The following is a 16,221-nucleotide window of genomic DNA, read 5'->3' as shown; positions in this document are numbered from 1 at the left end:
TCTGCAGAATATTTAATAGGAAATATTTTCCATTAGTAATTTCCTCATAAGAGTGTCTTGCAACGTCAAATTTTAACGGCATAATTATTCAAAGACACCAATTAAACAAAAATAATTGTTTAGAAGTAAGGCACCAATTTTAGGATTCTGTATAATAAAAATATCTTTATCAATAAGATAATAGTACTCCATATCTTTCCCTTTTTTCCCTTCCATATCTCCAGTGAAAAGGACAAACTCCTCGTCTTGTGTACCAGATGAGTAACAAACAATGCTTCTGTTGAGGCAATACATTGCACGATCTGTATATATATATATATATATATATATATATATATATATATATATATATGTAGTATCGGGGCCAAAAGGCCTAAGGTATCGGCCGAACCGTAAACAGAGTTGTAAGAGCTGCGGCATCGTCGGTACATCAATGTGTCGTTGGGTCTTTTTAAGTGGACAGTTTTCGTGGAAAGGGCCTACGTGACCCTGGCCACGGGCGTTTCGGGACACGTGTTACGAAGGACGGAAAAAGGCAAAGAGACGCTAAGGGGAGAGTTAGTTGAGAAGCCGGAGAGGACGGATGCAAAAGGTGTGCAGAGTGTGAGTTGAGAAGCGAGAGCGAGCGAGTGTAGAAGCCGGAGAGTGTGAATCGGGAAATCGAACGCCGCCTATGAGAATAAGACGTACGACAGCATTGTAATCATTTCGTTGCTTCGAATATCATTTATTAAATCAAAACATCATTACTTGTCCTTTCCTCTAAGACCCATTTAGATACTACATATATATATATAAGGAAAAGGATAAGAATCGGACGAAAGGGAAAGGTGTGCAGCTATTAGAGTGCACCGATACCAAAAGAAAAATATACCTCGATTAATTATTCGTATTTACTGTATTATCATCGCGACAGCTCCAATTAATTTAACCACTGAATCAAGGACGTGCACATTATAGTGCATAACGCATTGTAGTGCATAACAATTTGTATGAATCTTTTTAACAATTTCTAACAATAGATGCTTTTTAAAAAAGACTCAGTTTTGTTTGTAACAAGGTTGCTATATATACAAAAAATGGTCCATTTCATTTTATCAACAAATATGTTTGTACATATGTTTATCAGCCATACTGAGAAAGATCTCAGTTATTTTGCGCCTATTGACAAATACGAGGCTTGCATGCTACGCGTGTGATTATTTATGACCTCGTGCAAACGCATATTTCTATTGCATTTATGTATATCTTCCTAGAAGTCTAAATAAATAGGGCATTTTAGAGGTCACGTAAGGTTCTATGCAAATTACAAAAAAGTAGATACTATAGGTTTGTTACCAAATCGCATGCACAGAGTACATAGTAACTATTCTAATTTACATTCTCTGTTATTTGCTTTATGCATATGTACAATTATTGTAGTATCAATGATACTTAAAATCCCTGATTTCGTACAAGCAATCATTGAAGAGAAGTGCTCGCTAAGAACGTATTTAACATCTTCTGATTCAAACTTAAAACCCTAACAGGGTGGAAAAATGCGTGACAAGTAAATCAATTTATGTTGCTTACGAATGTAATATCTACAATATTCTGCTTCGGCAGCACGAGATCCTAAAAATTCTTAACAACCGCATCACATGAAATATATATGTTCCTATGTAAAAGTATAATTACATATGGAAAAAGTATAATTGTATATGGAATATGTTCAGTTTAAATACATACATCTGAATGCTATTGTTTCTTCAACTATTAAAAATGCAAACGTACTTTTCGTACGTTATTTCAAAAAGTTATTTCATTGGATGATGAATTAAGCTATGGATTCAAAGAAATAGATTAAACAAAATTTGGAAAGTTTTCTTCGACAATAAAACCTTCATACAAAAGTTTATTCATATTTCTAACAATTGGAGGTATAGTAACGTGCGTACATTTAAACTGGGCATACTGTATAGCTCTTCGGTCCGTATTCATGATATCATAACTCTATTGGTTCTTTTCTATGCAAAGTTCTTAAGACACGTAATTATTGAATTGACTACATCGCCTAACAATTGTCCATTCTCTGCTCAATTATTTCACATCTTAAAACTTATTTAATACATAAATACACGTTGTACGTTTATACTTGAGCAATTTCTTGGTCCTTCGAACAATCACTGCGTGGGTCCGTTATAAATGATCATTATTTCGTGATATCACTATACGAACTCAAGATGCACCGAATCCGCCTTCTCGATGTACTTGTGTTTCTCGCTCTCGAAAAAGTTCACCAGGTGCTTGACGAATTTCTCGTGATATTCCTCGACTTGTTCTCTCGTTGGTTCTTCTATCTTTGGTAACTCCATCGGACTACCGACTGAGAAAAAAAATTACGTAGCGTTAAAGGGGCTTGGAATTTTCTCTATGAGAAAATAAAAATTTTCAAACGTATTCCAAATAACAGTCTCCTCCGTAAAATTATATTTCTTGAAGGGTTATTGTATTATAGAAATCTTATCTTATAAATCTAATCTATCTTATAAATATATCTATAATCTATCTTATAAATATCTTATTAGATATTTCTCAGCTTTCAATACTTACCAACAACAGTAATTGGCTTCCGTCGAGGGATAAGACCAAAAGTGTATTGGAAGAATCCTCGACCAACCAGTAGAATCGGCGCTATTCCGATTTTCTTACGAATGAACTCCTGTAGTCTCTTCATGTATGAGCCTTCTGGCCATGTCAATTGATCGTAAATGTCCGTTTCTCCGAATGAACAGACAGGAACCAGAGGGTTTCTGAAACATACGAATTCCATGAGTTTCAACGATATTGTAATTACAATACCGTGGTTAACCCTGAAACGCTCAGTCTATTGTTGAGTCATAGTGCTTATCATTGTACCGCGTATTTCTATGCGTTTAGAGAGAATTTAAAGTTGCAAAAATGTGCAGTGTCACACAATGTACAAAAATATACAAGATACCAAAAATATAACATACAGTGGATGAAATAAATTTCTATGTAGTTGTTTGATTAGATTTATAAAAATAGGAATTTGCATAAAAATCGGCAGTTTAACGATCACAAAATTGGAATCGTGATGCACAATTGTACAATGGATTTTATTGAGTCTTTATCGTAGTCTTTTACTTTATGCGATAAGGTTCGTTAATGACATCTATCACGCGAACCATAGAATATAAAGTAAAATTATCTATTTTAATCCGCCGATGTCAGTTGAGGGTTAATTTCATTGTGAATTAGCGATTCGTTTCGTCGAGACTCAATTTATGCATACTGATAAAAATGTTAATAAGATAAAGGTTAAAGGCGAGTATGCTTTATGCAGGGGCAATTACATTTGCGTAGGGTTTCAACATTCAAACAAACAAGGTTTCCATCGTTTCATGTTCTCATGAGCTTATGATTCGAATCAACGAAAACAATGATAATTCTAACCCATTTTTCAGCGCGAGCTTTACGAAGCCTTTCCTCCTTTTTATTAGGATGCGATAAGTGCCCGGCTTACATTCGAATGCTTCTGCCGCTCCACCGACGATCAGAACTGTCGCCTTTCCGGTGTATGGTGGCGAAGGTCTCGTTGATAGTTGCTGTGTCAAGGTTTCTGAACTGCTTCCAAGAGCGCCTGCATTTTAATTAAACCATAGTAAATTATTAGTGACAAAGTATAAAATTATAAAAATATAAAATTACAGAAGCCGGATAAATTCAAAAAGAAATCTACTACATTTCGTGGAATGACGATTTAAGAAATGTTTCTGCAGATAAAGAAAGAATATCGGTGCTATATATTATTGCTTGCTACAGTGATTTAATATTTTGTTATTTAACAAATAACAGAAATTATCCGACAATAGTATATGCATATATTAATATTTGTATACTAGGTACATCATAAAAACAGTCTAAAACATTTCAATGATGAAGTATCATTTACCCTACGTCTTTTTGTTACATGAGATATGTAGCTGCACCAGCTATTTATATATGATGGTCAAATAAAATGTAATAAATGATACGTACAATTAGCGCGACAATACTCGCGGAAAAGCGGCGCTTTAAAGTGTTGGTTCAGTACAACGACTCTAAATTCGACACCCGGGAAAAGTTCTCTACAGCCGATGATGTCTGTTCCGAATGCGCCATAAATTCCTGACGATAGGATCCCATGCGGAAAACAACAGAATAAATACAACTTGTTCGGATCCAAGTCAGTGGTTTTCACTAATTTTATAGGAAAGTAGTTACAGAAGTATCGGCTCCACGCGCAGCTCCTAATCCACCGCAGGAATTTTAGCCTGTAGTACAGAAATCCAACTCGTTAAGTCACATCTCCGCCGATTATTATATAAATAAATGGGTTCAATATTCAAATGAAATTTTCATTACAAACAGTTCGCTCAAGAACAGCATATATTATGGATAAATTTATTACTATGAATCTTTAATATAAATCAAATTTTATCTAATCAAACAAATAAAAAGTTTATTCTATTTATGAAATTGATTTTAATCAATTCTTTCTGTAATTCTCGTTCATGTACGTATCAAGTCGCGTTTCGCTCCTTATCTACTCGTTTATGTAACGAGAAGGAATATTATCGATTTGTTATCTAAATCATATTCATCAAATGGTGAAATCTTAATATAAATATTCGAATTTCTAAAAGATGTCGCAGACATGTAATGGTATCTCTAGCCAACACAAATTCTTCTTTGGTTCTTTCTACATGTTCATAGACAAGTTTTGCAGTAATGTAACTCTTAACAAGTTATTATATTACATTATTTTCCGTATTTATTCTTTTACTTCTACGTTTAAAAATGTAGTTTCTTTTGTTCATTTTGTAACATAGGGCTGAAACTTGCAAATAAAATAAATAAATAAATAAATAAATAAATAAGTAAGTAAATGAATGTCGAACTTACCGTATTTCGCCTACATCGAAATTGTTCCAATCGTAATACATCCAGACGAAGTAAAGCAATATGAAGTAGCGCATGGTTTGGGTAAAGAAAAGAAAATAGGCGGTGAGAATATATCCCGCGAAGTTTCCAAATGCGAAAATTAGGATCCAAAGCGCGGCTGAGAGCGTTTCTAATCTTCGGTTTAATGGAACGTTTAACGGAGCGAATTTCACTCCCAGAATCTCCATCGTTTCTCTCTGAGTTCCTCCTCTTTTTACAGTAGCATCAATTCAGCGATTCTCCTTTGAGCCCGCTAATAATAAACCAATTCGTAATATTGTTATTATAAATCGTCATATCAAGTTATCAAATTGTACAACAAATACGAACCAAGTGGAAACGAAAGAATTGGAGATGAATACAAGTAAAAAGGAACGATGATTAAAGATTTGAAAGAGAATCGTATTCGTAAAATGAATAGAAATGATTACATGTATGTATATCCAAATGATAAAATAATGAAACGGATGTGTCAGGTTGTCATCGCAACACTTCAAAAATGGAAATTCAGTCCACGATGGACATAATCGTGCATAAGTAATATTAACGCAGTTGTCCGGCATAGAGTCATATTTAGAAAGTCATTGACCTCGAGTTCCTGTGGCAGACTAGCATCATCATCAAATTTTACGCCCGAAACCATTCTTCTCCGGTTGGTCCGTAGCCGACATGGGTTCTAACGGTACTCAAACGAGTGAATTTCACGCTAGACAGGAGAAAAATTAAGGGGGTATGTGCCCTTGTCGAGATAACCGCACATTATTCGCGTGCTCTTCGAGTAGTGCAATTAGATTATTTATAAGAGCTACGCACGAGAAAAGAAATAGAATCGACTCGTTAGAGTGGAGTAAGTATGTCTCCTTCCATTGTTTCGATGTAGGTCGATTCTATAGTGTGAATGATTTATACAACTCAAACAAATCGTATCTTTTGTTTCACTGAAGTTAAATAAGAATGTTTGGGAGGGAGGGAGATAAATGATATAGGGAACCTATTTCTTTTTTACAATTTCAATTTTTTCGTAAGTGCAACGATGTAAATTTAAAATGAATTATCAAGTTCTTTGGAATATTCTGCAAAAACAAAAATATGGAAAATAGAAGCTATTGATTGTCTAAAACCGATTAGTTTAGAAAATATTTCGACTTTAGTTTTGTTAATGCTAGCTTATGAAAGTTAAGGAGCATAGAAACAAAAGAGGCTTCCTGCGGTTGCACGAATCGTTCGCTATAACTAGAGCATCCTTTTTTACTTTCTAAATGTTCCGATTACTTTATGGAACGTGAAAGCAATTGAAGTTCATTTAAAGTTTGGATTGTAAAGAATCGAGCATAAGATCGATTGTAATAATACCGATTACAAAATGTGAGATAATAGCTTCTGGTTAATTTTCAATGACAAATGATAGGAAAGCCTTCGCATAACTTTAACTAACTAAACACATTCAGAAGTAAGAATATCTTATTCTATCTCGAAGCACCTTATTAAAACACAGCTAATAAAATCTGTTCTCATAATTTGTTTCTCCATTCCATTATAAAATCGACATATTATTCATTTATAGCACTGCCATTATGTAATTCGTATTAAATTATACATTTATTATGTAATGACATATGTTATAATGTAGTCATTATCATACTTTCAATGTTCTTGTGTTTTATCGATTAGAATTACTCACATTTTCTTTAACGAAGTCAGTTAAGTGATTTTTATTGGAATATAAATTTTACGAAGTTATCATGCACCTGATGTGTTCTTTCACGATAGATTTTTCTTTAATAGCGAACGTAATATACAGGTGAATATAAATAGGTAATTGAAAAGTTAAATATTGTCCCAGATTTTTACAAATATTTTGCTTTCCTTGAATGAATCTAATAATTAAAGTTTTCTATAATACAAATAACATTATAATATGAAATTTTTAGTTTGATCCTCATCACACAGAACAGACGATACAAGCACCTGAAGAACAAAGTTCGTCAGGATTAGTTAAACACCAAGATATACGATATATATGCCACGTGCAGTTTAATAATGCTAATCAACAAGTAATTTTGCTTCTCTATAAAAAGGTGACACATGAACTATTCAGAAGATACACAGTTCAATTTCATAACTTACAAAGTCAGAAAAATGACGATATCATAAATGTTAGTTTTTAAAATTCACTTTGCAGTTTCGGTGCGCTACTCAGCTTCCGTGGTTTATGTATTTTCTGGCAAGTTCTGGTTAGTAACTACTGGGCAATGGAATTGGAAAATAGACAAAAATAGAATCAATCAGTTTGGTTTCGTGACTTCTCAGAGACTCATACGTTTTTTCTTCCGGAAATCATTATACCGATACGAAATAATCTACATAATATATGAAGACTCTTTCTCTTGCAGTGCATGGAATTACCACGATCAGATTACGTTCAATCTTTGATCGATCTTAACATATCAATATTCATCGACTAAGGGTCGCTAATTATCGATTTCTACTTTAATGTTGATAGCAATTGGCGTTGCATAAAAATCATATTTAATCCAATTATGATCACCTGACGATTCGTCACTCAATATCGTGTATAGTAGTATAGTAATAAACAGCATTGAGCAGTTTGAACCAGTGTCTAACTGTTGTGTTGAGAGCAAAATGCGTGACCTGATGGTAAATGAATGGATTAGAGATTAAAATTTTCTTTGTCACGATAATATCTCTTTAAATAATCCCAGCACTTAATTCAAAATTGAAATCCTTAATGTGCCAAAGTATGTAGCTATATTTAAAACGCTCATTGACTTAACGTTGACATTAACAATTTTCAAATTTGGAGGTGAGCTCATCATAAAGCTCATCATAAATAAATGCAGGAATGGAATATAACCACGGCAAAAGTGCAAGGAGTGTTGGAATTGGTGATGTCGATGCCGATGCCGATGCCGATGCCGATGCTGATGTCGAGCTGCGACGCGACACTTCAGTTCCTAGCAGGGACGACTCTATGTGTGTGTGCGAGTGGATCGTGGGGTCAACGAAAAAACGGAAGATATCTTCGACTGGCGTGTGAGAAGAACATACGTGTTGAACTATCCCTTTCTATTTTGTTATATTATTTTCAAATCTTCTCTGCGCATTTCTTACATTTCTTACATAAGTAAATACAAATACTAAATATTATTTATTCGGATGATACAAAACGTTGCGTGTCTAAAGATTTCGTGGAATTGAGAATCACTGAATTACAGAATATCAAGAATTATATAAGAACACATTGTTATAGACCTTTGTTTATTTTTTTCTCACATACGATTAGATTATAGAACGATGATCATTGAAAATGATTCGATAAGGTTTCTTTTTTTTACTGTCGTGATGTTGCGATAAATATGTAATTTCTAGCCATCGCAAACTAATTTTCTTAGACCACTTCGTCATATTTTTTATAAATATCCATCTCATCTCAGAGTTTCTATATCTTTAGATCGGTGCTACTATAATAATCTTCGGATGATCAATTCAAGAGATAAAGTTCCTACTTAAAACACCAATACTTTTGTTTACGCGCTCGGGTATCTTGTTAGAAATTAAATGAAACCAGGGCAATGGTTTTCCAAATATTTTCATGCCACTCGTATATTCGATCAAACGTCAACATTCACTCGTGCAGTCGTTACTCGTCTGAAATTCAAATAGAGCTTAACTTTCAAGGATTGTTGGTCAAGCGATATTTATTGGTTCGAAAAGAAATTACAAGAATTCATTACTCAGACTTGCTTCCTACTTCTTAAGGAATGATCAACATGTTCACAACTTGTCTAGAGTCCACTTGATTGTCTGTACGATTCATCGAACAAAGAATAGAGCTGAGATAATGAAGAATGTATCGAATAGAGAATGGAATTGTACAAAAAGAAGTGGAGGTATTTACCAGTATAATCACTGAGTCGTGTATCTAAGAAATTAACAAGATTTCCTCAGCTATTTTATCTCAAAAGTTTCTTGAATTTTGAAATGCATATAAATACGGGGAGAAACAACTAATTTTTAACGAGGTGTATTGACATCGCTGGATGATTGTTAGACATATATTAGATATTTCACAACAGTAGATAGTTCCTAAATTGTTAAATTCGAAGAAATTGTCAAGTATTTGTCTATGTGTAGATTAAGAGACATACAGAAAGCAAAGCAATTAAGATAATTTGACAAAATGTATAATTACACGAAGAAAGTACATTAGAAATCATATTTTTTTAAATGACATAAATTCGGATCAACGATATGAATGTATTATAAGATGGTGAATTACATTTTCCGGAAAGAACAACTTTAAGAGCGAGAAATTTTATTTACCGATATTCTTTATTTTGACAAGTGGGTACAGAGAATTTTATAGAATTCTCGTACAGTAATTTTCTTGATGCTCAACTATCCTTTATACCTATCCACACGGCAATGAGGAAGTAATCAGAATCATTAACAAACGACGACGTGAAATCTCCAACAAATGACACGACCTAGTCTCATGCTAGCTCGCTTGAAAAGTTGCTGCACTCATCAAAATCACTTCCGTCGACGTTAAAATTAATCAAAAGCGTCCACTGTTCATTTAAAATTTTTCTCCACTAATCAACTTCAGAACATTATCACCATTCTCTGATATAATCAGAATGTATTACATCACAAAAGTCTCGTAGTTCATCATTCATGCCCACTTATATACTTCACATACAATTCAAAAAATTAACGAAGTTGAAAGAAGACTCAGCAGACTTAGTTAATTATTGATACATTGATACTCAAAAGTATCAACTTCAGATTCTAACTTTTCTCCAATAACTAATTTTCCAACACCATCGTCATTCATTAAAATAAAAGTAACATATATTCGTCAAATACAAAACTCGCCATTGAATTTTTTACTACTCATAAATCAAACATCTCGTATATGACACGCTTATTGGAAATGTAGAAAATTCATCAATCATCCTCTCAAGATCCACACGACGATAGGAAACCGTGAATGACACCGTGTTACTCAAAAGATTCTGTCATAAATTTCCAGACCCTTATGACAACATACACCGATGTATTTGTATATTTAGAAGCATCCTGATTCTATTCTATTAAACTTCAAAATCACTCGCAGTTTTTTTTTTTTAAATAAAAACCTCTGCATCGATCACTCTCGCTTTGTGTCAATCGTATCTTTTCTGAACCTTTTCACTATTGAAACAGAAAAAAATCAATAAATCTGAAAGAAGACGTAAAATCATCCGTCTCACTGAATCACAAATATAGATAGCCAAAAGACGTACGTGAGTGTCGTTTCCTACTAAGATCTAGCAGTGACCGCCAAATAGTCTCTTTCTATTTGCGGAGCCGGCGATTTCCTGTATTGGCACAGTCTCGTCGCACTCTGATTTCGTTTGACAGTGTTCGTTTTGAGTCGAAACTTTCACAACGGGAGCACAGTTAAGATGAGCTGAGCAGGACGAATGTAAGAAGGTGAATGTACGCGACGAAATGCTCGGCTCGGCGTCACGTTGTACACTGGCTGAGCGCCGCGAGTGTAAACGCACGTCCCTCGGTAGCCAAGCAGGCATCCTAGCAGTGGAATCAATGACGAGAAAGGAGAAGGGTCTGTCGTTCTTTCTCTCTAGGAACGCGCTATTGAGAGTTGATGCTGTCTCGTCTGATGCAGTTTGGTACTGGCCTTCTCTGGATCGATAATCCGTGGATCTAGCTGAGGGGACGACTGGACGGTGCAGGTAGGCAGGAAAGGTGAATAATGGGCGTCTACAACAAACTATGGAGGGAAGAGTTAGGAGAAGAATTCTAACAACTACTAGATTTAGCTTTCATATTTATGATAAGTGGGCCAAGGATGTTTATGCATTTGTGAGAAATTTTAAATGGGAGAGTGCACATAATGTTTATATACATGATAGATAAAAATGTAAGAAGTATTAAAAGTGTAATACTTATGATGATAATCCGTAGGTGAAGCAATTTCCTTCAAGATGTGAACATCTATGCGTGGGTGGATTTTTCGAAAAAGAAATACAAAGTTGTCGTTCAATGTTATACTCCAATGTTTCACATTATTCCAAATTGAAGCATTAATTCCCTATTTGTGTAGCATAAATATCTTCAGCGATAAGATAATCACACTCCATATTTTCCCCTTCTTTCTCCTTTTGCACCTCCACTGGAAAAGATAAACTCCTCGTCACGTGATCCGGAAGTAAATAAAACAGTTCTTCTGTTGAAACAAGACGTTTATTGCTCAATCTATAAAAAAACAGACGAAAGGGCAAGGTGTGCACCTGTTACAGGCCGTGCATCGGCACCGAGAGAAAAATATACCTCGATTAATTAAAATCTATTACCATCGCGACAACAATTACAATTAGTTTAACCGGTATATCGTAATGCGTACGACGTATACACACAATAATGCACGTGTAGTTTCCGAAGCTTCCGATCTTGTTTCTTACCGAGTTGATCTTCGTTTCTTGTAAAAAACTTTCACCTAAAAAACATAAAGTTTGTGTTTTCATTCTCCTTCGTCGACGATATTTCATTATCCGAAAGGAAGAACAACAGCCAAGTTGAAATTTGCATGAAATTGCGTGTAAATCGATTGATATTATAATTTACCTTCTTTTCTTCTTTGTTTTTTTTTTCAGGAAAGAATACATCGGTTAAACGATTGATAATCTTAATATATATTTTCCCTCATATAAAATTTACCTTTAATAACGCTGACTGCGTTCAACGATTAATTTTATAATTACGGTTTAATTAGTCAAATTTGCGATTAGTGAAACGCAGTTAACAATGAATTTCTGCACAATTGATAGAACAATATCTCTTCTAAGTTATCTCGATGATCCACGTGGCGATCTTATCGTAGACTTTTTGATTCTGTGAAAAAACCAGATTGAAAACATGAAAATCATTTTTTTTTTTTTTATTATTCGCGTGACTCTTTCAAGAAAATATCATTCTGAGCCCATTTCCTTTTTTAACAATTTTATAACAGATTTTCAATCAAGAACCTTAGTTTCCTTTTTAACGAAGGTTCCTATACATATATAGAAAAGATTCTCCATGTCATACTTTCAACGTGTATTTTTAGACAAGAATCAATCAGTTACTATTTTTTTAATTTACTCTGAGCTTCATTTGGTTAATGACTCACAATCGAGTGCGTTCGATCGCGAAACGAGCCATCGATCACAATGCTTTATGGTTGTGCATAACCAGAAAAGTTCGGAAAGTAAACGTGAATCTCGGGATTCTAAAGTGCACAGCAGCACCGATCGAAAACGCCTATCGCCACACATAGTTTTACAAGCTCTTCTCGTTCGGTCTGGCCGTTTCCATTTCGCAGCCCCTAAAAGCGAGGGAACAGCGGCTTCGATTTAGTTTCTTTATTTTTTTCTTTTTTTCTTTTTTCCAAGCCGTAGATTATCTTCTAAGCGTAAAGCCTAATGCTCGAATGTCTCTTTTAAAGTCCTATTACAGTCGATCAAAGAAGCAAAAATCTATAATTCAATGTTCATTTGTATTCTCGTCTTTTCTTTTCAAAAAATTTTTTTAAAAGAAATTCTTGAGGATCGTGATCGAGATTTCAAGGTCATTTCCGATTATCGTTTTTTTAGCACCCAACCTAGGTAGAAAATTTAAATGTTCATTACAATAGTTTACGCACATCGTTTGCAAATTATCTTTGGTATTAAAATCCACTTAAATTACTAAATTAAGTGTGCACCAAGGTGTAAAGTTAATATGTTTCAATATTTCCATTGGTTTAGTTTCTAATCGTACTTGACCTCGATATTTGACTAGATTAGGACTTTAAAGAGTTTCGGATAGAATCTCAGCCTCCGCTAAGCACGCAGTAATTGCATATTGTCACGAATCTTCGCCTTATCTACGACATCAACGTACGAATCAATTCTCTGCTTCAACATGTTTACATGGCCGTAATTAGAGCAACGTCTGATCGTCCAAACCGTACTCAACAATCGATAAGTATCTCTCTTTTTCAAAAACAACAAATGGCAACGAGGATGTTTGGACGACACGTTGCGCGACGCTTGGCTACTTACTATAAACGATTGTCAGGGACGGACAGTGAGGTCGTTCAACGCAAATCGTCGAAAAGAATCGTCACGTGACACGGTCGATAGACTAAACGAATGATTTAAGATTTCATGTCACGCTCAAGTCCATTCGTGACCCGTGTACGCAATTTTTAAACTGAAAAAGCTTGGAACAGAGACACGGACCGAATATCATGGAAATGTACGTGTATCGTAGAAATTATTGTGGAAACTTCAGGAATTATTTTTCGAGAAGATAAGATGTGGACTCTTTAATGACCGTAACAAGTATCTCATGTTTTATAGATAAAAAAAAAAACGAGGTGGGTGAAGGCTTATGAAGTATTTAAATCAATCATAAAATTGGTCTACAAAGCAGTCAAATCCTTGCAGAATGTCCGTGGAAGATTTTAGAAATAGCTGATTACATGATACGGTTCCTTGAAGCGAAATTATTTATAGAAGAGTATCAAGACGTTCAGAGAAGTTACGTCAGTAGCATGTTGTGCATGCTGTGCAGGAAATTCATATATGTAGACCTATCAAAATGGTTTTACCAACGCAAATGAATCGTGATATGCTTGTGATATAATACTCAATGACATAAAAATAGAAAAAAATTCAAGTACGTGTCTCTTGTTCGATAACATCGAAATAAAAAGCTTGGATAATGTGAAATGAGTTTTTCAAAACACCATTTTCGTCGCAGAATAACGAGCTAGTAAACTGATCTTTGTTGAGATGAAAGGATACTCTCATTCCACGTTTGTTTCAATGAAACTCTATTCTAACGCTATTCTAACGTCAACGAACATCACCAACACAATAAAAAGTAATAAAAAGATATCTCAACGATCAAGCATCCTTGAACTATATTTGGAGTTAATAATAATAAAATTATAACATATACACACATCTCTGACTCGGAGGTACGGTCAATTATAACCCATTATTCTTAGTTCGTTCATTCACTACGAGCCAATAATTCTTGTTCTTTTTTGGTGGGGGTCGCTGAATGATTCTGATTCGACAAAACCCTTAGGAGAGTGAAACGGCGCGAGAAAAATGGGCTAATTGACGTGGTCTACGAACGCGATATCGTCAACATTTTGTTTCGCCACTTCGAGCTCCTAAAAATGTTTAACAACGAGTATAACGATCCTGTCTCACGAAATATATACATATGTGTATAAAGTACATCCGATTATATATATATATATATATTATATATATATACACACACGCTATTAATTTTTTAACTGTTAAAAAATGTGAACAAATTTTTTAGATGAAAGTTATTCGATTTAACGTAGAACACTGAATAAAATTTGAAACATTCGGAAGATGATTCAACTTTCAAATTAAATTTCTCCCATCAAATCAACTTTCATATGAAAAATTTGTTTATAGATTTTAATAAATAGATGTAAAATAGTGTATTTATATTTGAACTGAACACGCTATACATATGTATATAGATCGCGAGAAAGCTTTTAGAGTTTATTGCTTCATCTAATCTAGAATTGAACCGCGAGTACGACCTCGGCGCTCAGCCATTGAATTTTTCTGGCATTCTCATTCACGTCGAATATGAATCGATTAGGCGTCATTGGGGTTCGTTTCATTTCATTAGAAGATTACAATATGGAAATGAACGATCTTAAGACGACGCTAAATGGACCCATCGTGGACAAACCCGAAGTACGTACTGAACGAGCACTTAACGTTAATCAGTTCTACGCGTTGGATTAAACGATCCACCCTAAAGAACCGAAGCCGTAGTGCCACGGGAGGAACCTGCCATTCTTTACATCCTGTCAGCCGAGAAGTTGTAACGTTATATACCATTCTCTTCATGATTTTCTTTTTCTACATATATCGAAAATACCGCGTGCCAGCGGCCCGCGACTTATTCACCAACGACGTGACATAATAAAATACGATATACAATAATCGAATAGACACTTTTTGCTGTACAACGACGGATAAGAAAATAACAAAAAAGCGATCGACAGTTTTCATATTAAGCCGTCATTTAATTCTACGGTTCGTCGTCGACGCCCTTTTCCTCATATATCCACCAACAACGCTCCTTTTCTGATTCTAAAACCGTACAATAGCTACCTATTTATAAGAACAACAAGATCCCACGTTCCATCGTAACAACGACGACGAGAATACTGATTATTGGTGTTTTGGCAGCCGATATCCGCGCAGTACGCGAATAGCAATTTCCTGATTCTCCTACTCCCTCGATCTTCGATTTCATTGATTTCTTGGTGTTTCTCGAGTGGTAGTTTTTTTTTTATATAGTCCAGCATCGGTCAATGTACGGCCAAACGTTCTTCACAGGAAACCTAAAGAGCCGGAAGAAATCTCTTTTCCTCTAGCAAAGAGCATGCGACTCGTAGCGAGTAACAGACAGATGGGCAGTGGTTTCTTGATTCTTCAGCGACCAATTGGGAAATAACCGTCGCGCGAAGCACCGACCATTCTTCATCTTCCAAAGTCTTCGACGTTTCCCGTCCATCACCAGGCACTTCTGCCGCTTTTGAGGAACCGACTGTCTTTGATCGATCAGCAACTCGCCTCCTTTGGCAGATTTCCTTAGAACGTGATCGTGCCGAACTGGTGGAAGCGATATACGGTGGTCGGTACACGAGGGAACACGCGCGTGTCATTACGGACACCATACTATCGAGCGGAACGGTCGATCCGACAGCTTCGTTCTGTCCAGTGCTTCGCTGGCTGGGAGGCCGGGTCGGAGAGTTACGTGGACGTCGAGGGTGACGACGAGATTGGATCCGGCTGGTAATACCTCATGCCGTTTATCTGCAATATTTCATAATTCTTGGTGTAATTAGGAATTATCTCCTTAATATTTATTTTTTCATAGAAAAAAATTGCGGTCCATGGTGATCTTTAATTGTAACACCTGTTCTTTTAACATTGTGAGTATCAAAGATAATTCAAAGAATTTTGTTAATATTTTTGTTATTCTAACACATCTTTCACATCTAAATCTTTCAATCTTGTAAAGTTTGAAGAAATTGATATATTTTTAGCACCATGATAAACTATTTTTTTTTCTTAATTATGACATTTTTTTTATATCTGTGATATATGTACT

At 35.0% G+C, this 16,221-nt stretch overlaps 2 protein-coding genes and 1 long non-coding RNA gene across 6 annotated transcripts in view; 1 reads left to right on the top strand and 2 right to left on the bottom strand.

Annotated features, from left to right (window-relative positions):
* Positions 1-879: 879 nt before the first annotated feature.
* Positions 880-10,540, bottom strand: LOC100648706 (2-acylglycerol O-acyltransferase 1). 2 transcript variants are annotated; one of them, XM_048405380.1, is made up of 7 exons: positions 10,296-10,540; positions 9,331-10,203; positions 4,948-5,239; positions 4,042-4,316; positions 3,457-3,643; positions 2,593-2,792; positions 880-2,365 (listed from the first exon to the last, which is right to left on the bottom strand). In XM_048405380.1, the coding sequence occupies exons 3-7, from the start codon at positions 5,172-5,174 to the stop codon at positions 2,208-2,210; spliced, it is 1,047 nt and encodes a 348-aa protein (XP_048261337.1). In that variant the 5' UTR covers positions 5,175-5,239; positions 9,331-10,203; positions 10,296-10,540; the 3' UTR covers positions 880-2,207. The 2 variants fall into 2 exon arrangements, with proteins under 2 accessions (XP_048261337.1, XP_003395135.2); XM_003395087.4 differs by lacking the exon at positions 9,331-10,203 and having other exon boundaries at positions 10,296-10,539.
* Positions 10,541-10,619: 79 nt separating this feature from the next.
* On the top strand, positions 10,620-11,903 carry LOC125384995. The gene is made up of 2 exons (XR_007223902.1): positions 10,620-10,748; positions 10,981-11,903. It is a non-coding gene; the product is annotated as an uncharacterized LOC125384995 (long non-coding RNA).
* LOC100648973 (protein GDAP2 homolog) overlaps positions 11,241-16,221 on the bottom strand; it is a 69,247-nt gene continuing 64,266 nt past the window's right edge. For all 3 annotated transcript variants that reach the window (XM_003395089.4, XM_048405378.1, XM_012308198.3), the window contains exon 12: positions 11,241-15,923. In XM_003395089.4, the coding sequence (XP_003395137.1) occupies positions 15,861-15,923 (63 nt within the window). In that variant the 3' untranslated portion in view covers positions 11,241-15,860. The remainder of the gene's footprint in view (positions 15,924-16,221) is intronic.

The sequence above is a fragment of the Bombus terrestris genome, chromosome 4, assembly GCF_910591885.1.
Source record: "Bombus terrestris chromosome 4, iyBomTerr1.2, whole genome shotgun sequence".
Taxonomy (NCBI): Eukaryota; Metazoa; Arthropoda; class Insecta; order Hymenoptera; family Apidae; genus Bombus; species Bombus terrestris.
Note: the sequence above shows the minus strand (reverse complement) of the source record. Positions and strands in the feature narration are given on the sequence as shown.